Source organism: Oncorhynchus mykiss, chromosome 9 (genome assembly GCF_057628025.1).
Source record: "Oncorhynchus mykiss isolate SJ-2025 chromosome 9, ASM5762802v1, whole genome shotgun sequence".
Lineage (NCBI taxonomy): Eukaryota > Metazoa > Chordata > Actinopteri > Salmoniformes > Salmonidae > Oncorhynchus > Oncorhynchus mykiss.
Window position 1 is genome coordinate 41,939,515 of NC_143030.1, and position 23,779 is coordinate 41,963,293.

The following is a 23,779-nucleotide window of genomic DNA, read 5'->3' on the forward strand; positions in this document are numbered from 1 at the left end:
ATTGTGAAAAACTGAGTTTAAATATATTTGGCTAAGGTGTATGTAAACTTCCGACTTCAACTGTATGAGCTTGATTTTTGCATTCCCATGATTTAGCTACTGTCTATTTAAAGACATAAATCGCAAACATTTCTGCATTTTACTTTATGCACATTCTCTGTCTGATGTCTGTATTAATCTTGTTTTTATCCCTAGCATTGCTAATCTCCTGCCTCTCCAGCGTATAGCCCTTGGCCAGATTTGCATAAACAATTTGATCTCTTAATTATGACCCCCAAGTAAAATAGAAATAAGTTAGCAAATCCATAATTATTGTTACCATACAGATGAATGTTGCCCGTGATTAGTAAATCTGTTTTTTTTTCCTGAACATTTTGTATTTTCTCTCTTAGGGGGGTGCAAATGAACTGTCTCTATTAGAGATATACACTGATATAGACATTAAGAACACTTGTTCTTTCCATGACATAGACTGACCAGGTGAATCCAGGTGAAAGCTATGATCCCTTATTGATGTCACTTGTTAAATCCACTCCAATCCGTGTAGATAAAAGGGAAGAGACAGGTTAAATAACTTTTTTAAAAGTCTTGAGACAACTGAGACGTGGACTGTGTACAGTATGTGTGCCATTCAGAGGGTGAATGGGCAAGACAAAATATGAGAGTGCCTTTGAACAGGGTATGTAGGTGCCAGGCACACCGGTTTGTATCAAGACCTGGAACGCGGCAGGGTTTTTTCATGCTCAACAGTTTCAAGTGTGTGCCAAGAATGGTCAACCACCGAAAGGACATCCAGCCAATTTAACACAACTGGGGGAAGCATTGGAGTCAACATGAGCCAGCATCCCTGCGAAATGCAGTCCATGCCCTGACGAATTGAGGCTGTTCTTAGGGCAAAAGGGGGCGAGGGGTACAGCTCAATATTAGGAAGGTGTTCCTAATGTTTGGTATACTCAGTGTAGAAAATATTAAGAACACCTTCCCCCACCACCTGCTTTTGCCCTCAGAACAGCCTCAACTCGTCAGGGCATGGACTCTGTCGAAGGCGTTCCACAGGGAATTGAATTTACAAGCGCTCAACACCTGTTGAATATGGCTGTTGCCAGCAGCACAGTTACAGTCACCACTCTGGCTAGAGCGCAAGTGCCAAGACCAGAGCAAGGCACATTTGATATTTAATGCAGCAGTTTTTGTGTCAAAATAATCGGTAGAGTAGAAAATGCGATGGGAACACATTGAACATTAGATTTGTATTGGTACATGAAAATGTAAGCGAAACAGTACATTGTGTGTGCATACCTCATCACGCAATGAATTTGATCTGCAAGTGGTGTTTGGCGGAAACACCACTGGTGGGGAAATGCGCATATTTTCGTTATGCGGATTTTAGAATATTCGCGTGAAAATCTGTCACCAATTGGATGGAAATCTAGCTAGTGACACCCAGGGGTGGAAAGGGGTGCACTGCATGCAGTTAGATGAATCACCTGGTAAAAATATAGATGGCAAAGTTAGTGATAATATCATACACAAGGTACTTACTTATGACTTGAATCATTTGCTTGACCTTTCCCCAGTAATGAACAGAAAATAATTAGACTTTTTGTTATACCGTTATCATAGGCTGCATCACATTCGGCTGTGATTGGGAGTCCCACAGGGCGGTGCACAATTGGCCCAGCATCATCCGGGTTTGGCCAGGGTAGGACATCATTGTAAGTAAGAATTTGTTCTTAATTAACTGACTTTCCTAGTTAAATAAATATAACAATTACTATGCAGAGCCAAAAGCTGATTAAGATAGCTCAGTGATTGTACAAAGTGACAAGACCCTAGCAAACATGACCCAATTGGCCCCATGTGGGTATTCGGTGGGCACATGCCTACACCAAGCACATAAAAGCCCAACAAAGGCTAGCTTACACCAGCCCAATATGGGCTAGCCCACACCAGCCCAACACAGGCTAGCCCACACCAGCCCAACTTGGGCTAGCCTACACCAAGCCCCACCAGCCCAACATAGGCTAGCCTTAGGGTAGGACTACCACATTTGGGACCCCGACAATTTGTGTTGAAAAACATAGTCGTTTTTTATTGCTATTCTACACATTTTGTAATGAGGCTATGAGAATATGTTGCAGTTTTAAAGTGAATTTCCTGCAATTAATCACCCCCAACCATTGTGTGCCCATTCAGTATTCCGGCCCTCGCTAGCCTACAACAGCCCAATGCAGATAAGCCACAGCCAGCCCAATACAATGAAAGTGCATGTGACATATAAGACACTCAACAGTTTATCTTGTGTATGATAGTAACAACTTGGTTGTATTTCTGATACAATGTATCACATTCCCTAAATACCTTTAAGGGCTTGAAAAAAAATGCATTTTATGTGTTGAATAAAAATTGGCATAAATAAATACATTCCTATTCCTATTAAATAGCAACGGCACATCGACCCAATGTATTTTAGCCCACATTGGGCCAATGTATGCATATTTGTTGGGAAAAGACGGGCATTTTTCAAGTGAGGGCTGCCTTCAACAGATATGGACTGCCCACACTGGCCACATTCTTTCAGTTGAGGAAAGAAGATCTACTTTTACAGTGCTCAGTGCACCTTAAAAATACTATGCCATACATCTGACAGAGCAGCGGCTTGCTTTAAACCCGGGAGCACTAAAAGCTCTGTGTTTGATCCTGAAGTGCATGCTCCCAGCTGATTTACTCAACTCCTCTACTTGTAAATGGTTGGGGCCAAACATCAAAAAAATCTAAATCTAATTGTATTTGTCACATGCTTCGTAAACAACAGCTGTGGACTAACAGTGAAATGCTTAAGTTTGGGACCCTTCCAGACAATGCAGAGAGAAAGAAAATACAGAAATAATAGAAAAGTAAAACACATAATAATAAAAGTAATAATTGATACATAATGTGTAACTGTTATTACTGTTCTTGTAATATTGTATTGTCATTGCCTTTCATTTCCTTCTACACTACCATTCCACTACGTTTGTCACTTTTCATCCCGATGTACATCCCATATTCATCTTCCTCAGTGTGTTTAATTAAAGTTCCCGGTGTGTGTGTTAACTCCTGAGCTGATTTATTCCCCTCTCACCGGGGGCAGTGTCAGTGGGTCATATAGTCTCTTTCAGACAGAGCGGCTGGAAGTTAAAGGAAGAATTGGTGTTGCTGAGAGTTGTTTAGACCTGCTGACCTCCTGAACAACAATCACATTGAGGAATGGTGCAGTACTCACTAACTAATGCTATACAGTGATCCTCATCAGTCTAGGGTCAAAGCAGAGACCAAGGCAGCGTTTCCTCTCCCCAGAGAAACACAGACATTACAATCAGTGTTTTGAAACCACACTATAATTGCTTTTATCAGTAGGACTCTATGTATCAGACTACCAGGAGTTTCATATCTTGAGATAGGCTATACAAGGGATATAGTAACCTGTCCCGATCACACCTGGACATATTTGTCCCTGTTATAAGGAGCATGCATAATTCACCTCATGATCAAATGCACTGACTGAGTTGTCTTTCACAATAGGTGACTGAATAGTAGGTTGTTAGTATGTGAGTGGTATGTAAGTGGTGCTAAGACATAGGCTGCCTACTGTATGTTGCTGGAATGCTGGTGAGATAACGCAAAGGTCCTCATGTACATGAAAATATTTAGGCATAAATGGCTCCGGCAAAAAGCGGAACTCTGCATCTTTAAGACAAAGCGTCATCATAGACTCACATTTCGACTTTGTAAATGACGTCAACTGACTCCCAGCATGCACGCTGCAGCTCCAATTATTTGTAATGGCGGGTATTTCTGCATGTCATGTGAATTATATTTTTTGTGTGAATTAATTGAATCGTTCATTTAGACGTTAGGGGAAAGTCTACTGTGTATTTTATCTAAGAGCTTTGTAGGTAACTTGAATTGAACGTGTACATTTAGGGGAAGAAGCGAAATTATCATAGTCATGCTGTCGCGGCGCACGGTTAGTGTAAGGAATTGAAACTAAGTAGCCTATCAATGGTTCGAATATTTGCTGAAATACATGGTTACAGTAGCAATGTTAGTTTAATCTAACGCTTACCTCTTGGTGATCACTCACTGTCGGAAATGTTAATTGAGGATCAAAGAATGATACAGTTATTGAACTGTATTAGGCTATAACCTCTAACAATTTGAATGGTATTTTTTAAAATATTTTTTTTATTATAGTATATTCTATCTATCTGGCTGTCAGAAATGGCGGTTTTTGTGTTGAGCTCACTGTCAGTGTTTTTGTTATTGATATTAAGTTCAATTCACACCACGTGTGCCTCAAAGTTGAATATCCCCAAAGTTTTATTACCACTTGCCCGAAGCACTAGAATAAACTTCACACTGGAGGCAACAGAAGGCTGTTACAGATGGTAAGTGAATATCTTTCAAAAGATGGGTACCTTTCCTAGAATATTACCCGCCATGGAAACGTGTTGCATGGTCCACGCATGTATCATCTTACAAACTAGGTCATTACTATGCACTGTGGCATATAACTAGATATGACACCAGAATAATGCTTTTAGTTGATAGAAAGTTAATGTCTTTATGGAATAAATAGTTTTGGCTTGGGTATTATCTAACAGGCATGACCCTGTCTGGAAAGTACCGGTGGTCATGCACATGGATATGAGCCCAGGCCCTGCCAAATTCCCCCCATAAACTGTCCAGTGTATGATAAAAAGAGTAGCAGCAGCATAATACATGTAGATTGTGTGTGTAGAGTCAGTATACATGTGTGTGCACGTTAAGTGTGTTGGAGTGTGAGTGTGCATAGAGACAGTGCAAAATGAAATAAACTTTGTGCTTTTCATTTTAGAACCATCAATCAGAGACATTTCCTGTCAAAACCTTTAATTTGATAGATAACAGCTCCCAACATGTCCTTGGGCAAAATACAATCTCTGGTAGACAGACTACGTAAACAAATGGTACCATAGATCTGTCCTCATACATTGGGAAATGTGAGATAAGGAGTAGCATTATTTCCGGTGCTTTGGACAAATCATGATTTGGCATTAGCATCTTTTGAATTCAGTAACAGAATGTGACATTTGGCACAGATTTGCCTGTAACTTCAGAGATCTGGTGGAGCTCTTCGTTTCGGATCCTTGCTCAATCAATCTCTATTCCTAACACTTATGGACCCAAAACTTAATCGAGCGTCTGACCAATTACGCAAGACTTCAGTTCTGTGTTAACCGAGATTAGGCAAAATGTGAGTTATGAGACCGATTTTATATTCATCAGGTTATGCTGAATAGCACCCTGATGAAAGCAAAACACTTCCGTTTTTAATAAATAAGAGATTATTTATCTATCTTCAATTGTCCCCAGAGAGTGTCTGAATACCTTTCGTACCTACAGGTCTTCCACCAGACCGGAGGTGGCCAGCATCGAGGCTGTGGAAGTTGACGTCAGCAGACTGTGTTCCCAGAGAGCCGTCCTCCAGGCCCGCTCCACCCAGCCTTCCAGACTCACCAGCATCATACTGGCTGAGGATGTCGGTGAGTACAGTACCTGTTGGATGAAGAGAGAGAGGTGTCTTTATTGTGGCTAAGCTTTTGGTCAAACAGCCATGGAGGGCCTTTTCATCCAGCATAAAACGTGAACAGGTGAAATGGGCCTACCTGCTAATCCGGAAGTTCATGAGAGTAGTATTGAAATAGCATATTCTCACATAGGCTATTCTTGAGTCTCTCCCATAGATGTGTTTCCATCCAATTGGTGACAGATTTTCATGTGAATATTCTCTGACTTGTTGCAGATAAGTCTGTGCTTGATGACATGGTGCACATAAAAACGAGTTTGCGGTTAAATTCCCAAATACCAAATCTTTTTTTTACTAGTTAACCTTTTCACATGTAGCAACGATGGGTGTGATCATTCTACGCAGAATACGCTCAAACTGGTGTGATTAGAACTAGAGGTCAACAGATTAATCGGCATGGCCGATTAATTAGGGCCGATTTCAAGTTTTCATACCAATTAGTAATTTGCCTTTTTGGATGCCGATTATAGCCGATTACATTGCAATCCACAAGGAAACTGCGTGGCAGGCTTGACCACCTGTTACGCGAGTGCAGCATCAAAATAACCTTGTGGCTGCAGGGAGCCAAGGTAAGTTGCTAGCTAGCATTAAACTTATCTTATAAAAAAAACAATCTTCACAATCAGTAGTTAAATACACATGGTTGATGATATTACTAGGTTAACTAGCTTGTCCTGCGTTGCATATAATCAATATATTTATCATCGAATCACAGCCTACTGTTAATTTATCATCGAATCACAGCCTACTTCAACTTCGCCAAACGGGTGATGATTTAACAAAAGCACGTTCGCGAAAAAAACAGATAAGCGAATAAAGCACAAACGTTTCACAAATGTACCTGACAATTAACGTCAATGCCGTTCTTAAAATTATGATTTGATATTTGATAGAGCAGTCTGACTGAGCGGTGGTAGGCAGCAGCAGGCATTATTTAAACCATATTGAACATGTTTCATTATTTATTTGAGACTAAATAGATTTTATTTATGTATTATATTAAGTTAATAAGTGTTCATTCAGTATTGTTGTAATTGTCATTATTACAAATACGAACAATCGGACGATTTAATAGGTATCAGCTTTTTTTCGTCCTCCAACAATCTGTATCGGCGTTGAGAAATCATAATCGGTCAACATCTAATTAGAACGCTTATTTAGAACATCCAGGTTCGATTGACTCAACAATCCACATTTGAGCATTGGATGCAATGTTCAAACATTCACAGAAGTAGCTACAGCATAACACAATCATCCAAACTGGAAAATGTAGGCTACATTTGTTCTAGAGCACATATGTCAGAGTCAAGGCCCGCGGGCCACATCCGGCCCGCAAGAAGGTTTTTTACGGCCCCTGGGATGATCTTGATTTATTATTAGAACCGGCCCGCAGCAAGCCGGCAGCCCGCAGATCTTTTACACGCACCAATACTACATTTCCCACAATGCAAAGGTGACGCACCGAGCATTAGGCTGCTTCATTTCAATATTTATTGGCACAGCAGTCGTCAGCATCACAGTAAAATTAACTTTCAGATACCCATCAAAAATGGCAAAACGGAAGGTGGATACTGAGAACCGGGGGTTTCAAACAAGGTGGGAGTCGGAGTATATGTTCACGAAGGTAGCTGGAAAACCTGTGTGTCTTCTGTGTGGAGAAAGTGTGGCGGTACTGAAAGAGTATAATCTGAGACGACATTATGAAACGAAACACGCGGACAAAAACAAGAATATGGACATGGAACAAAGGCTACAAAAGTTCAAAAAAGCCAAATCACAAGGCCAGGCTGCTGTCAAGGCCAGTTTTATTTTGGCAGAAGAGATCGCTAAATCAGCCCGGCCATTTACGGAGGGGGATTTCATCAAAAACTGCATGATTAAAGTTTGTGACGAAGTTTGCCCAGAAAAAAGGCAACTCTTTTTAAATGTGAGTCTGAGCAGAAACACCATTGCCGAGAGAGTAGACCAGTTGTCCATCAATCTAAAAGAGCAGCTTGTGAAAAAGGGAAAAGATTTTATTGCATATTCCTTGGCTGTGGATGAGAGCACCGACATTTCTGACATTGCCCAGTTGTCAATTTTCATCCGCGGAGTGGACTCCAACCTAAGCGTGACAGAGGAGTTTTTGGCTTTACGTCCTATGCATGGCACAACTACGGGGCATGATTTGTATGAAGAGGTGTCAAGATGTGTAAATGAGATGGAGCTGCCTTGGGAAAAACTCGTGGGTTTGACAACCGACGGAGCACCTGCGATGTGTGGACACAGGAGCGGACTGGTGGCGAAGATACGGGAAAAGATGCAAGAGGAAAACGCGACAGGTGAGCTGACAGCTTATCATTGTATCATACACCAGGAAGCGTTGTGCGGTAAAGCCTTGAAAATGGAGCATGTAATGAGCATCATCACGCGCACAGTTAACTTTATCAGAGCCAAAGGTTTGAATCACCGCCAGTTCAAGGCATTTCTGACGGAGTTAGAAACGGAGCATGGTGATTTGCCTTATCACACAGAGGTGCGATGGCTAAGCCAGGGAAAGGTGCTTCAAAGATGTTTCGAGCTTCGTGAGGAGATTTGTCTGTTCTTGGACAGCAAAGGGAAAGACACAACACAACTCCGAGACGAAATGTTTCTGTGTGAAATGGCTTTTCTGTGTGACATTACGAGTCATCTGAATGCAATAAACTTGCAGCTGCAGGGTCGGGATCGTGTCATCTCTGATATGTACAGTACAGTGAAGGCATTTAAAACCAAACTGACTCTGTGGGAGACGCAGATGCGGAAAGAAAATTTGAGCCACTTTCCCAGCTGCCAGACCATGAAAGAGAAGCTCTCTACCAGTGCGTTCCCGAGCACACAGTTGGCTGATAAAATAGGTATGCTTGCCGCTGACTTTCGACGCCGATTTGCTGACTTTGAAGCACAAAAAAGCAGGTTGGAACTGCTCGGTAACCCATTTGCTGTTGACGTGGAAAGCTCACCACCAAACCTCCAAATGGAGTTGATTGACCTCCAATGCAATGATGCACTGAGGGCAAAATATGCGGCAGTGGGTGCTGCGGAGTTCGCCCGTTTCCTCCCCGGCACAATGCCCCAGCTGCGCATCCAGGCTGCTCAAACGTTGTCTATGTTTGGCAGCACATACCTGTGTGAACAACTGTTTTCTTTGATGAACCTGAACAAAACATCACACAGAAGTCGACTTACTGCTGAACACCTCCACTCAATTCTGAGGATTTCTTCAGCTCAGAGCCTTACCCCGAACATTGATGAACTTGTGGAAAAGATGGGACACCACCAAGTATCACCCTCAACCTCAAACAAGTGAACATTACTGTGCAATCACATATTTAGAGTTTTTACTCAGTTCAAGTTTAAAAGTTAAAATTTAATATTTGTTTTCACTGCATGTTACTTCTCCTTAAACAAAGTGTTGTTTTTGATTAATAGATTTTTGCACTTTATTTTTTTGTATTTCAATCCAATTATATTTAAAAAATATTTCAGTTGAGTGGATGATAGAAAATTGCTATTGTTTTTTCTTTGAAGTAAATTTAGCCCACTTTTGCTAAAATAGAAAATATAGTCTACTGATGGTGCCTTGAATACCGGTTTCTTTCATTTAATGTTCATGTTATGGGGATATTTATATAAAGGAAATTTGTCTTTTGTGTCTGTTGAAAATTAAAGATTACTGACAGAGCCATAAGAAAATATTGCTTTATTTATCTGATCATATTGTAATATATTTGTTAGGTTTTCAGTAGGTTCAATTAGGTTCACTAGACTATATGCGTCATTTAAAAATTTTTCAATGAACATTCGAACAGTCCGGCCCTCGTCTTGTAGCTGATTTTTTTATTTGGCCCTCCGTCCATTTGACTTTGACACCCCTGTTCTAGAGCTAACTGAGGAAAGATTGATGTAACACAAGCGGTCATATTTTTATAACTCTGTTGACAGAAACTACAATATGAATTAGCTAATATCAATTACTCTTTATAATTAATCACATCACGAGTGAGCTCACCATTGATCAAAATAATTGAGTTACACACTTTCTAGAAATCGAAAGTAATCCGAGGAGGTGTAGTTTATGCATGCCGGCATGTTTTTTTCCCCGCATCAACCAAAGATAGTAAGAGGAGACAAGGAGTTGTCTGTTTTATAGTATGCATGTTGAAGAGGGTGTGTCGTCTACGATCATCACTTCCCTTCATTCACTTCCGGAAGTTTACCCAAAAGATGGAGAGAACCATTCCTTCACCTCATTATAACATCTTTGGTCTGACAGAATGCATTGTATAATGTCAACAAACAAATAACTTAGCGTTAGCTCATTATTATCAGTACAAGCTTCAAAGAAGTATTTTACATACATCATAGGTGTACATTACAATCTATGCAATAATCGTAATGCATTTTGTCACCAGAACTTGAAAAGGAGAATAAAACTGTAAATACATTATGCTCCATACATACATACATGCAGACTGTATGCACCTACAGTAGAAACGACAACACAATATGCAGAAAATAAGGAACTTACTTTGATTGGAACTCACACATGTCCAAAGTTATTATTTGTTAGGAAAACAACAAGGAAGGCAATGTTAGCGCCAGCCAGAAAATGTTCAAATTTGCGCAAGACTGCTCAAATATCTGCATACTTGATCTGCGCAAACATTAGTGAAGAGAGAAGTTTGTCAGGCCCAGTAAAGCCTCAAACATAAATTGCCCGTAACGCTAAAATAGGCTACTTCTATGTGAATTAATGAGGAGGTGGAACACACCTCAATTCAAACTGTTAGAAAATACAACTTAATTACAATTTTAAATTGACAAGTTCAAATATAGCCTATAGATAATTAGCAGACAGCTCGTGTTAACTGTTCTGTTGCGTAATAATCACATTTTGGAGCAGTGAGTGCATTCTGACATTGTGTGCATAAAACAACTCACGCTGGGGCGACCGTTAGAGATATTTGGAACTTGGCCTACCGTGTGGCGCAGTGGTCTAAGGCACTGCATCACAGTGCTAGCTGTGCCACTAGAGATTTTGGGTTAGAGTCCAGGCTCTGTTGCAGCCGGCTACGACCACGGGACCCATGGAGCGGCGCACAATTGGCCCAGCATCGTCCGGGTTAGCGGAAGGCTTGGTCGGCAGGAATGTCCTTGTCCCATTGCTCACTAGCGACTCCTGTGGCGGGCCGGGCGCAGTGCACACTGTCACGGTCACCAGGTGTAGGGTGTTTCAAGAAAGGGCATTGTGTCAAGAAGCATTGCAGCTTGGTTAGGTTGTGTTTCAGAGGACGCACGGCTCTCGACCTTCGCCTCTCCCGAGTCCGTACGGGAGTTGCAGCGATGAGACAAGACTGTAACTACCAATTGGATACCACAAAATTTGGGAGAAAAAAAATTGAATAGAGATATCTGGAACTCGTGTATGAAAAGGTTAAATGGGTTTTCATCCCATTTTCACCTCGACTGACGGTTTGCGTTATATAGCGAATGTGCCCTTTCTGGTATTGGCATGTGCGCTCAAGCCAACTGCTCACAGATACAGTGCGGGTATAGCCTACATGATGAAATGATTATGGACAAAAGAGCGAGATTATAAAACTGTGTCAAATGGCAGCCAAGCATCGATCATCATGTCACCAGAATAACACCCTCGATATTTATTGGAAAGAAGCATCAAGCTCATCACCTTGAACTTTCACCACCTTGTGAAGTACATCATTATTTATTTAATCTGTAATCTAATAAACTGCATCAATTCCCTTGTCATAGGGGGAAGAGCACACGTGACTCAGTTTACTTCGATATAATGGTTATTATATCAATATTTTAGCACGAAAGCATTTCAACTGCCATTTCTCGCATAATTCATTTTACACAGATGAAAAGATCCCACCATGTCTAGCGTATTTTTTTTTGTCAACATTTGGAAAGTTTACCGACAAATTTGCTGTTTCCATTAGGTCTGTCATAACATTTTGTATCCGACATGTGCTTTACTTGCATGAAAAGGTTGTATGGAAACTTGGTTCAAGGTAAGGACTTGTTATACTTCGGTCCATGGATGCTGAGGTGATTTAGCCTATAGGCTATCGCCAGATAATCTACCCAGTGTATTGCTTAAATCGGCCCTATGAACTACAGTACCAGTCAAAAGTTTGGACACACCTACTCATTCAAGGGTTTTTCTTTATTTGGACTATTTTGTACATTGTAGAATAATAGTGAAGACTTTAAAACTATGAAATAACACATGGAATCATGTAGTAACCAAAATAAGTGATAAACAAATCTAAATACATGTTAGATTCTTCAAATAGCAACCCTTGCCTTGATGACAGCTTTGTGCACTCTTGGCATTATCTCAACTAGCTTCATGAGGAATGCTTTTCCAACAGTCTTGAAGGAGTTCCCACATATGCTGAGCACTTGTTGGCTGCTCTCTCTTCACTCTGCTGTCCAACTCATCCCAAACCATCTCAATTGGGTTGAGGTCAAGTGATTGTGAACGCCAGGTCATCTGATGCAGGACCCCATTGCTCTCCTTGGTCAAATAGCCCTTACACAGCGTGGAGGTGTGGTTTGGGTTATTGTCCTGTTGAAAAACAAATGATAGTCCCACTCAGCGTAAACCACATGGGATGGCAAATCGCTGCAGAAAGTTGTGGTAGCCATGCTGGTTAAGTGTTCCTTGAATTCTAAATAAATCACAGACACTGTCACCAGCAAAGTAAATCACACCACCTCCTCCATGCTACACGGTGGGAACCACACATACGGAGATCATCCGTTCACCTACTCGGCGTCTCGCAAAGACAAGGCGGTTAGAACCAAAAATCTCAAATTTGTAATCATCAGACCAAAGGACAGATTTCCATCGGTCTAATGTCCATTACTCGTGTTTCTTGGCCCAAGCAAGTCTCCTCTTATTGGTGTCCTTTAGTAGTGGTTTCTTTGCAGCAATTCAACCATGAACGCCTGATTTATGCAGTCTCTGAACAGTTGATATTGAGATGTCTGTTACTTGAGCTCTGTGAAGAATTTATTTGGGCTGCAATCTGAGGTGCATTTAACTCTGCTGATGGCAGCATTCGTGTGAAACTGAAAGCGCGAACCACTGCTTTTAATCAGGGCAAGGTGTCTGGTAACATGACCGAATACAAACAGTGCAGCTATTCCCTCCGCAAGGCTATCAAACAAGCTAAGCGCCAGTACAGAGACAAAGTAGAATCTCAATTCAACGGCTCAGACACGAGGCATGTGGCAGGGTCTACAGTCAATCACGGACTACAGGAAGAAATCCAGCCCAGTCACGGACCAGGATGTCTTGCTCCCAGGCAGACTAAATAACTTTTTTGCCCGCTTTGAGGACAATACAGTGCCACTGACACGGCCTGCAACAAAAACATGCGGTCTCTCCTTCACTGCAGCCGAGGTGAGTAAGACATTTAAACGTGTTAACCCTCGCAAGGCTGCAGGCCCAGACGGCATCCCCAGCCGCGCCCTCAGAGCATGCGCAGACCAGCTGGCCGGTGTGTTTACGGACATATTCAATCAATCCCTATACCAGTCTGCTGTTCCCACATGCTTCAAGAGGGCCACCATTGTTCCTGTTCCCAAGAAAGCTAAGGTAACTGAGCTAAACGACTACCGCCCCGTAGCACTCACATCCGTCATCATGAAGTGCTTTGAGAGACTAGTCAAGGACCATATCACCTCCACCCTACCTGACACCCTAGACCCACTCCAATTTGCTTACCGCCCAAATAGGTCCACAGACGATGCAATCTCAACCACACTGCACACTGCCCTAACCCATCTGGACAAGAGGAATACCTATGTGAGAATGCTGTTCATCGACTACAGCTCGGCATTCAACACCATAGTACCCTCCAAGCTCGTCATCAAGCTCGAGACCCTGGGTCTCGACCCCGCCCTGTGCAACTGGGTACTGGACTTCCTGACGGGCCGCCCCCAGGTGGTGAGGGTAGGCAACAACATCTCCTCCCCGCTGATCCTCAACACTGGGGCCCCACAAGGGTGCGTTCTGAGCCCTCTCCTGTACTCCCTGTTCACCCACGACTGCGTGGCCACGCACGCCTCCAACTCAATCATCAAGTTTGCGGACGACACAACAGTGGTAGGCTTGATTACCAACAACGATGAGACGGCCTACAGGGAGGAGGTGAGGGCCCTCGGAGTGTGGTGTCAGGAAAATAACCTCACACTCAACGTCAACAAAACTAAGGAGATGATTGTGGACTTCAGGAAACAGCAGAGGGAACACCCCCCTATCCACATCGATGGAACAGTAGTGGAGAGGGTAGCAAGTTTTAAGTTCCTCGGCATACACATCACAGACAAACTGAATTGGTCCACTCACACAGACAGCATCGTGAAGAAGGCGCAGCAGCGCCTCTTCAACCTCAGGAGGCTGAAGAAATTCGGCTTGTCACCAAAAGCACTCACAAACTTCTACAGATGCACAATCGAGAGCATCCTGGCGGGCTGTATCACCGCCTGGTATGGCAACTGCACCGCCCTCAACCGTAAGGCTCTCCAGAGGGTAGTGAGGTCTGCACAACGCATCACCGGGGGCAAACTACCTGCCCTCCAGGACACCTACACCACCCGATGTCACAGGAAGGCCATAAAGATCATCAAGGACATCAACCACCCGAGCCACTGCCTGTTCACCCCGCTATCATCCAGAAGGCGAGGTCAGTACAGGTGCATCAAAGCTGGGACCGAGAGACTGAAAAACAGCTTCTATCTCAAGGCCATCAGACTGTTAAACAGCCACCACTAACACTGACACTGACTCAACTCCAGCCACTTTAATAATGGGAATTGATGGGAAATGACGTAAATATATCACTAGCCACTTTAAACAATGCTACCTTATATAAATGTTACTTACCCTACATTATTCATCTCATATGCATACGTATATACTGTACTCTATATCATCGACGGTATCCTTATGTAATACATGTATCACTAGCCACTTTATACTATACTATGCCACTTTGTTTACATACTCATCTCATTTGTACATACTGTACTCGATACCATCTACTGTATCTTGCCTATGCTGCTCTGTTCCATCACTCATTCATATATCCTTATGTACATATTCTTTATCCCCTTACACTGTGTACAAGACAGTAGTTTTGGAATTGTTAGTTAGATTACTTGTTATTACTGCATTGTCGGAACTAGAAGCACAAGCATTTCGCTACACTCGCACTAACATCTGCTAACCATGTGTATGTGACAAATAGAATTTGATTTGATTTGATTTTAATGAACAGTTTCATCTTAGCGCTTGATGGTTTTTGCGACTGCACTTAAGGAAACATTATGTTCTTTAAATTTTCTGCATTAAAGCAATGATGGATTGTTGTTTTTCTTTGCTTACTTGTCACAACACAACTGATTGGCTCAAAGGAGAAGGAAAGAAATTCCACAAATTAACTTTTAACATTCCAGGTGACTACATCATGACTGGTTGAGAGACTGCCAATAGTGTGCAAGTCTGTCATCAAGGCAAAGGGTGGCTACTTTGAAGAGTAAAATATATTTGGATTTGTTTAACACTTTTGTTTTGGTTACAACATGATTCCACATGTGTTATTTCATAGTTTCGATGTCTTCACTATTATTCTACAATGTAGAAAATAGTAAAAATAAAGATAAAACCCTTCAATGAGTAGGTGTGTCCAAACTTTTGACTGGTATTGTATATGTTGAAACATTTCCCTTTTATTAGCTTAATCCGGTTTGTAAGTGCTTGGCTAGATGTAAAAAGTGCATCCCTGTGGGGCTCAGTAAAAGTAATGAAAACTGCTGCTTTACCACATTGTGCAATAGTACTGCAAGCCAGATGTTTACTCCAGCGCTATTGGCTTGTCATGGGGCAGTCATTCGTGATACAGACTAATTAGAGGTGCCTAACTCATAGGCCCTTTCAGATGCCTTTCTTATAAACTTCTTTAACAACAATCATGTTGAAACTGTACAGAACGGTGCCGTAATACCGAATGTAGCCCATCGCTAATCACAGCAGGACCTCTGAGATGTTTCCTTTCTTGAGTTGATTACACCTCGTACCGTATCACTCATTGTTAAGGCTTGGTGCGTTTGATGATAACTGGCTGCATTACCTGTGTGTGTGGCTGTCCCCTTCTCCTGTACTCAGTAACGGGACAGGTACTGCGCTGCGATGCCATCGTGGACATCATCAGTGAGATCCAGATAGTGTCCACCACCAGAGAGCTGCACCTGGAGGACTCACCACTGGAACTGAAGATCCACGCACTGGACTCTGAGGGTGAGGAGTGTTCAAGGATACACTGTTATGCGTTATTGGACAGCTTGTAGCATTGGTTCTCTTTTGCTCAGAGAGATTTACGTCACGGTATGCTGTCATCACAACACTTGACATTAAGTTGCTCTATACCTACCTCTGTATTAACGGTGTACTTACTCTAGTAACATTGTATCACCATTGTTGCAACAAAGTCCTGATATTCCAATTGTGTAAACTTTTTACAATGTAATTGCTCTGCAACATGTTAATGCAATGTTCTTAGTAGAGTAATTAGAGCTTTACTACAGATATAAGAACAACTTAAAAGTGCTATCCGCTTCAGTTTAATGCATCGAGAGATCCACAGTATTGTTGTGTGGACTAGCCAGTATAATGACTTTTCCAGTAGTGATGATTGTGATCCCCCATGGCAGGCCTTCCCTGTCCTCAGGCAGTGGTTAAATGTCTCTTTGTTCTGTCTCACTGGTTCCATTTGGGCCAGGCACAGACAAACTCTGTTAAATGAGCTGGAGCCACAACCTGATTCCGTTTGATGACGGCCCCTAAGGCGCGCTGCATTTTGTTGTTTGTTTTAGCCTTTATGTGTACTACTCTCAGATCTATCAAATGGAATAGCTGAAATACCGTGTTGAAAGAGGATTATTGGTGTTTGGGCTTATAGGACTGCAACCTTTAGGGACTAGTCAAAGTGATGTGCTGTATTTGCCGTCTTGTCCACAGGGATTTAAGTCCTTTCAACACAAATTCACAGGACAATGTTTTGCCTGTAGCAGTGTAAAATATATTTGAAAGTTGAAACTTAAATTGCACAATGTACGTTAAATCTAATCCCAAGCAATGGGTGCATGTACTTGGCCACGTCTCTCACCCCCAAATTGTCGATTGTGCAGGAAACACCTTCAGCACTCTAGCAAGCCTGGTGTTTGACTGGACCATTGTGAAAGATGCAGACATGGATGGATTCCTTGACTCCTACAACTCATTAAGGTGCGTTTCCATGCACTCAATCATGGAGAAAACAACCTGCCTGTGAGCGTGAATGTAAAGTAGATGGTCAACAACATCATTATAACAACTGGTTTAAGGATGGCAATTCAATGCAAATTCAATCTTACCTGTGGCTTATCAAGTTATTTAAATACATTTGGTTATGATTTGCCTTGTGCCAGAATTGACCTCAACCTGAGGCCTATCCTATACTGAAGTAATCTTATCACAAGTCTAAAATATTATCCTCTGTATGTAGAGGTTAATTGTAAGATGTCCAATTGTCACTGTCGATAATAGGCATGTAATGTGTTTTCCAATCCCTTTCCCTCCCTCAAGGGTTCTTAAATTCTCTGAGTCTACGTACACCCCCCCTGGTTACATCTCTGAGATGGAGAGAGTGGGGAAACAGGGAGATATCATCTTGGTGTCAGGACTGAAAACGGGCCACGCTAAGCTCAAGGCCAAAATCCAAGAATCTCTCTATAAGGTTTAAAAATGTCCTGAATTTCTTACCTTGTTTTTTTGAAGTAGACTGTATCATACTGTATAGTTAATAATTAAATACTGGCTCAAGGACCTCAAATCAGAAGTATTTTTTTTTTGTAGAAGCGAGGGAAGGGAACATCAGAGGGGTATAAAAACTTCTTAGTTGAAGTAGTTTCCTACTATCGTCTCGGCTCGTGGCATGCAGCAGCCCTCCGGGGGCATTGACTGCTATAAATAACAATCTGACTTGCGTAAAAGTGATGTCTCCTCTCCAGTCTTATCTGTGATGTCACAGCTAGTAGAGCCTGTCTAACCCGTCTGAAATGAGACTCCACAGTCATAGGGTAGGCGTAATATTCGATTACACAGAGCGATAACAGTACCACTGAGGGGTGTATTTACAACAGTCAATTATATACCAAAAATGTAAAGTAGTTTATGTGATGATATGAAATATGATTATAAAGTTGATACAATTAGATTAATGACATGCCTTGGAGTGTTGGGAGCTATTGCTAGCGTGTGAATCATACTGTAACCGATTTGGTCTGGATTTGGTTTCTCGGCATGTCAAACGGCATGTGTAGTTTGCTGTGCCGTAACTACGGTATCTACCCTTCACACAGGATGTGGGTGCAGCAGAGGTGAAACTGCTGATTCTGGAGAACATCCTACTGAGCCCTGCACATGATGTCTACCTGCTGGTGGGCACATCCATCCAATACAAGGTCCAGAAGATTAGACAGGGAAAGATCACAGGTAGGTCTGAATTTGAATCAAGTAAATTAACAATACATTTCGTATTGAATCACGTGTGCCAAGAATGGTTAGATGGTATTCATATCACAGCTCAGGGTGGCATGTTACACGTTTATGAAGTAAATATTGGCGATGTTATGATAAAGAACTAACCCAGGTTAGTTCTGTTGATTTCCAGAGTTATCCATGCCCTGTGACCAGTATGAGCTGCACCTCCAGAACAGTGTGGCTGGGCCTGATGGAAACCAAGAGCTGGCCGTGGCTAGTCTGGACCAGAGCACCTCCACGGTCAATGGCCTGCATCTGGGACATATCAACGTGGTGCTGGACCATAAGAGTATCCTTTAAGACGTATCACACTTTACATTATCTTGATTAGTTCTGGACTCCTCTACTGTGCTATGACATTATTTGGGAACTATGCAGCAACATTTAGGCCTGTGGCAGTCATGAAATTTTGTCAGCCGGTGATTGTCAAAGAAATAACTGCCTGTCTCATGATAATCGACCATTAACACAAACACGTTTAGCGTCTCCGGCTTCCACGCATAGCCTACAAGCCATTGATGTGAACCTTTGGAACATGTACATTTAAAAAAAAAAAATCTAATAAATCCATTTAATATAGACTACACCATCACAATAAATCCATTATTTATTTTAGGCAGGTCTAAAGAAACATGATATGAAGAAAATGTAGCCTATTTCAGAAGAACAGAATTGCATATTCTGAGTCATCCTTATGTTACGTCCTGATCTGGCTATGTCATATGGCTGTGGGCTACACTAGTTAATTTAGCAGACAATATTTGCTTAATTCCAGTGGTGTTATTTTATTTTATAGTAGGAACAATACAATTGAACATAGCTGAATAAAATAGAAAGGATATTTTCCCCTAATGATTTCTGAGGGAGTGTGCACATGCGGCTATTCTGTGTTGAGCTGTTAAACAAAGAAACAGGTACTCCTATATGCTTCATTTAATTATTTATGCAACTTTAGTTGAGATACAAACTTCAGGCTATATGTTTTGATTTTTAATACATTCGAAGGCTGCGTGATGCGACTGATGCTGATTTGAAGAAAGTTCCATGAAAGATGAGCACTTAATTTTTTTATATGCCAGGTAAGCTACACTGGTTGTAAAGCGGATGAATGTACTTCATTTGAAGAATTGAGCAATAAATATAGCCGCATGAGAAAGCTGGGATCCTGTTTTAAATAGTGGCCAGTCAAAACTCTGTTTTCATACATGATTGCGCAATGACGGGCTTATAAGAGCACGTTTCACTAGGCTTTGTAGGCTTATGGGCTCTCAAACCGTGTTCCAGGGGTCTTGGGCCTATAGGCATTGTGATTACAAACCTTTTCAAAACATGTAGGCCTATGGGCTCGGCTACATGGTGCATGGGACTGATTTGGAAAAAGTGACAAAAGTATCTTAGACTGCACACACTGGCCATCGTTTACCAGTGATATTGTCATCCATCAGACAATTCTCAAATGTAATCTCGTCTTTAAATTGACCAAATAATAAGTGTGATATTAGTTTAGATTTAGAATGTTCCATTATCATGCATGCACCTGTCATATACACTAGCATTTGCATTGATGTCAGAGTGATTAGAGGGACAATAAAAGGCAGAGTACTGACCATTAGCAAGTTAGGCTACTAATGACAATTAGCAAGTTAGGCTACTAATGACCATCAGTGGCATCAGAGCACAGTTTTGGAGAAGCCTAGTTACTGTGACTCAACGGTCATGTGGAATTTGACTGCGGTCATGATTTGCGACTGCCGGTGTGTCGTTAATACGGTCACCGTAACAGCCCTAATCATGTCACAGCACTTGTCACATTAACAGGGTTGCGTAATGGTTATTGTAATGACATGCAATGGTGTGTAACATGAATGGTGCACTGTGTAGGAAGGGAGTAATGGTGAAGTTTAGTGTTCCATTCTATCTTATAATCTGTATGGTTTGAGCCCTGAATACTGATTGGCTGACAGCTGTGGTATATCAGACCGTATACCACAGGTATGATTAAACATATATTTTTACTGTTCTAATTACTTTGGTAACCAGTTTATAATAGCAATAAGGCACCTCATGGGTTTGTGGTATATGGCCAATATACCACAGCTAAGAGCTGTATCCAGGCACTCTGCATCGCGTCTTGCCTATGAACAGCCCATAGCCGTGATGTATTGGCCATATACCACACCCCCTTGGGCCTAAATATATCCTCCTCAGTGGATTGCAGTGCTTTATCTGTGTATATATAGAGGAGGTGAGTGTGCCTAGTGGAGTAGACGGGCAGTAATATAACAGGACTTGACAGACTGACAAGCTAAAGCTCTACTTAACTTCATATGGCTGCAGGGGCAGTATTGAGTAGCTTGGATGAAAAGGTGCCCATTGTAAACGGCCAGCTCCTCAGTCTCAGTTGCTAATATATGCATATTATTATTAGTATTGGATAGAAAACACTAAAGTTTCCAAAACTGTCAAAATATTGTCTATGAGTATAACAGAACTGATATTGCAGGCGAAACCCTGAGGAAAATCAAAACAGGAAGTGGCTTCTATTTTGAGAACTGCATATTCCATAGCCTCCCTTTGCTGGATTTAAAGGGATATGAACCAGATTCATTTTCCTATCGCTTCCTCAAGGTGTCAAGTCTTCAGACATAGTTTCAGGCTTTTATTTTGAAAAATGAGCCAGAACGATAACATCGCGTCAAGTGGTCACATGAGTTTTGCTCGCGCAACAGAGTTTGGATAGGTATTACTTTTCCCTCCTACTGTGAAAGACATTTGCGGTTGATATATTATCGATAATATATTTTAAAAACAACCTGAGGATTGATTCTAAAAAATGTTTGACATGTTTCTGTGGACATTATGGAAACTATTTGGAATTTTCATCTGCGTTGTCGAGACCGCTCTTTCCTCTGGATTTCTGAACATAACGCAACAAACAAACGGAGGTATTTTGGATATAAAAATAATCTTTATGGAACAAAAGGAACATTTGTTGTGTAACTGGGAGTCTCGTGAGTGAAGATCATTAAAGGTGAACGATTAATTTGATTGCTTTTCTGATTTTTGTGACCAAGCTGCCTGATGCTAAGTGTACTTAATGTTTTGTCATGCGATCGATACATTTACACAAATGCTTGGATTGCTTTCGCTGTAAAGCATAATTTCAAAATCTGACACGACAGGTGGATTAACAAAAGGCTAAACTGTGTTTTCCTATATTGCACTTGTGATTTCATGAATATAAATATTTGTAGTAATATTTATTGAATGTAGCGCTATGCTATATAGCGGTTGTTGATGACACTTATCCCGTTAGTGGGATTGCAGCCATAATAAGTTAAGACCCTACCCCAGCGAGTTGTATTGTGCACTTGACAAACACGAGACATGAACCGTGTTGTCAGTATAACTAAAAACGGTCCCAGAATGCCACTCTTTGTGTACCTAACGTTATTGTCCTTAATAACAATTGCTCAGGCCTTCGCATGCAAGGGGTGTCTCGTCTGCCCAACGGGACTCTGTATGTGGTGGAACCAGGATACTTGGGTATGTTTGCATGCTTTCATCCTTGTGTATTAGCGATTTAATTTTAAAGTAAACCATTCCAGTTCAAATTTAAACTCGTATTGTCTTTTTCTCCCAGGATTTAAGATTAATCCTGGAGAGAGCTGGGTCCTGGAAACAGGACGAGTGTATAATATCCTCATTGAAGTGTTTGACAAGTCAAGCAATAGGATTTACCTATCTGATGTAAGTAAGCTCTGCCTAAGTTGTCTTAATTCTATACCGTCATTGATGGATCTGTTTGTTAAATCTGTAACACTGTCACTCTTCTCACTCTTATAAAATGGAAAAGCTAATTTATTGTCAGTATAATTCTGCATCTTCCTCTTGATGTTTAATCAACTGCAGACTGAAATACAGCTGGGAGACATAAAAATACTGGAAAGGAAGATTTAGGACATTTTTGGCCTACATCATTTGTCCTATTTGATGGTTGTTTTTTTCCACACTTTAAAACAGTTCTTCTCTGTCTTATTTCCTTCTGTATTTTTAAGTGCTACTCTCTTGATTGTTTCTGTCTGCAGAACATTCGGATCGAAGCTGCCTTCCCAGAGGAGTACTTTGAGATTCTGGAATCCTCCCTGAATGGGTCCTACCACCGTGTCAAGGCTTTGAAAAACGGGCTAACACTAATTGAAGCTGTGCTCAAATCTGTGGTGGATCAAGTGAGTTTTGGCATAACCTTGAATTAGTTTCTTCGCAGATATTTTGAGTGTGTTATCTTATATCCAACTGTGGGAGATCATTATCATTAGTTAGAAATAGCTTGGTTATGTCTTAAGTTAACAAGGTTGTTGTTTTTCTGTTCTAGAATGGAGGAGTCCATGAGCTGGCCAACACAGTCCATAATGAACAGGATGTAGAAATGTACAATCCCATAGTCCTCAGTCCCAGTATCCTCACGTTTCCATGGCAGCCTAAGGTTGGAGCCTACCAGTACACAATACAGGTAGTTGTCAATTTTTAATACAAGCCAGTCTAGAATCATTCAGTATATGTTCACTGATATCCTTCTTTTGGAACCCATGTTGCTGAAGAATCTCTCAAGTCAGCCACTAGACTTGCATCAAGTTGTGTGTTTATGAATATATTTAGTAGGGTTGACCCCATGTAGTCGACTGGTCTATTGTTTGGTCGATAGGCTGTTGGTCAACAGAGATTTCTTTAGTCAAGCAGTAGCAAAAAATTATAATAATTGAATGGTGTACCTGTCTGATTCGCAGCAGTCTGAGTGGACTAATCCATTGTGGAGGCCGTGGGGATGACACAGTCCATCACTGACATGTGCTACTAAAATTGTATATGGTTATATTACGTAAGAACAATGGTACAACACCAAATTATGTTCGTTTTTTTTAACCAATGCGCTTCAGTTTTGGATAGCGGTTGCTATCTGCGGCTCTGAAACATCAGTGCTCTATTGAATTGGCTTCTTTTGTTAGACCATGTTGCTCTGTGCATAATAGCACATTTAACCAGCATATTGATGTTGAGAACAATGTGGCCGAGGCAGCAGCGGCATTAGGAGATGAGAAAACAGCACTAAGAAAAGTGAGGAGAGAGGAAACATCAATCAATCATTCAACATCCTAACTGGCTTTATAGATCATCCATATATGTATGCAGAAGTAAGACAGATCCTGCTTCTGTTTGAGTATTTAAGACCTACTGATTCCGTGAGTACCAAACCTAACGCAACCACATGTCGGATAAACAAATTCGGCTGTTTTTAATATTTGCTATACTGTAATAAAGGCTTTATCAATTTTTTCTTAGAACAGCCTCTCTGGTATTTATTTATTTAGTGTTTACGTTGTTCCAAATTGTCAGGAAAAAATGTATTTCTAATAATAACCCTCCTTTTTCTTGATCTCGTTGATGTTAATAATAATAAGTAATGTTGTTATCATTAGTAAGCTTTGCATAACCACTCTAGAGTTGTATGCCAAAGAGGGCATCCTGTTTAG

At 41.3% G+C, this 23,779-nt stretch overlaps 1 protein-coding gene across 1 annotated transcript in view; it reads left to right on the forward strand.

Annotated features, from left to right (window-relative positions):
- The first annotated feature begins 3,757 nt into the window (after nt 1-3,757).
- Nucleotides 3,758-23,779, forward strand: part of nup210 (nucleoporin 210) — a 70,265-nt gene continuing 50,243 nt past the window's right edge. The window contains exons 1-11 of the mRNA XM_021615545.3: nt 3,758-4,430; nt 5,428-5,567; nt 15,834-15,965; nt 16,856-16,952; nt 17,292-17,442; nt 18,068-18,200; nt 18,379-18,537; nt 21,726-21,794; nt 21,892-21,998; nt 22,337-22,477; nt 22,624-22,761. Of these exons, the coding sequence (XP_021471220.3) occupies nt 4,264-4,430; nt 5,428-5,567; nt 15,834-15,965; nt 16,856-16,952; nt 17,292-17,442; nt 18,068-18,200; nt 18,379-18,537; nt 21,726-21,794; nt 21,892-21,998; nt 22,337-22,477; nt 22,624-22,761 (1,434 nt within the window). The 5' untranslated portion in view covers nt 3,758-4,263. The remainder of the gene's footprint in view (nt 4,431-5,427; nt 5,568-15,833; nt 15,966-16,855; nt 16,953-17,291; nt 17,443-18,067; nt 18,201-18,378; nt 18,538-21,725; nt 21,795-21,891; nt 21,999-22,336; nt 22,478-22,623; nt 22,762-23,779) is intronic.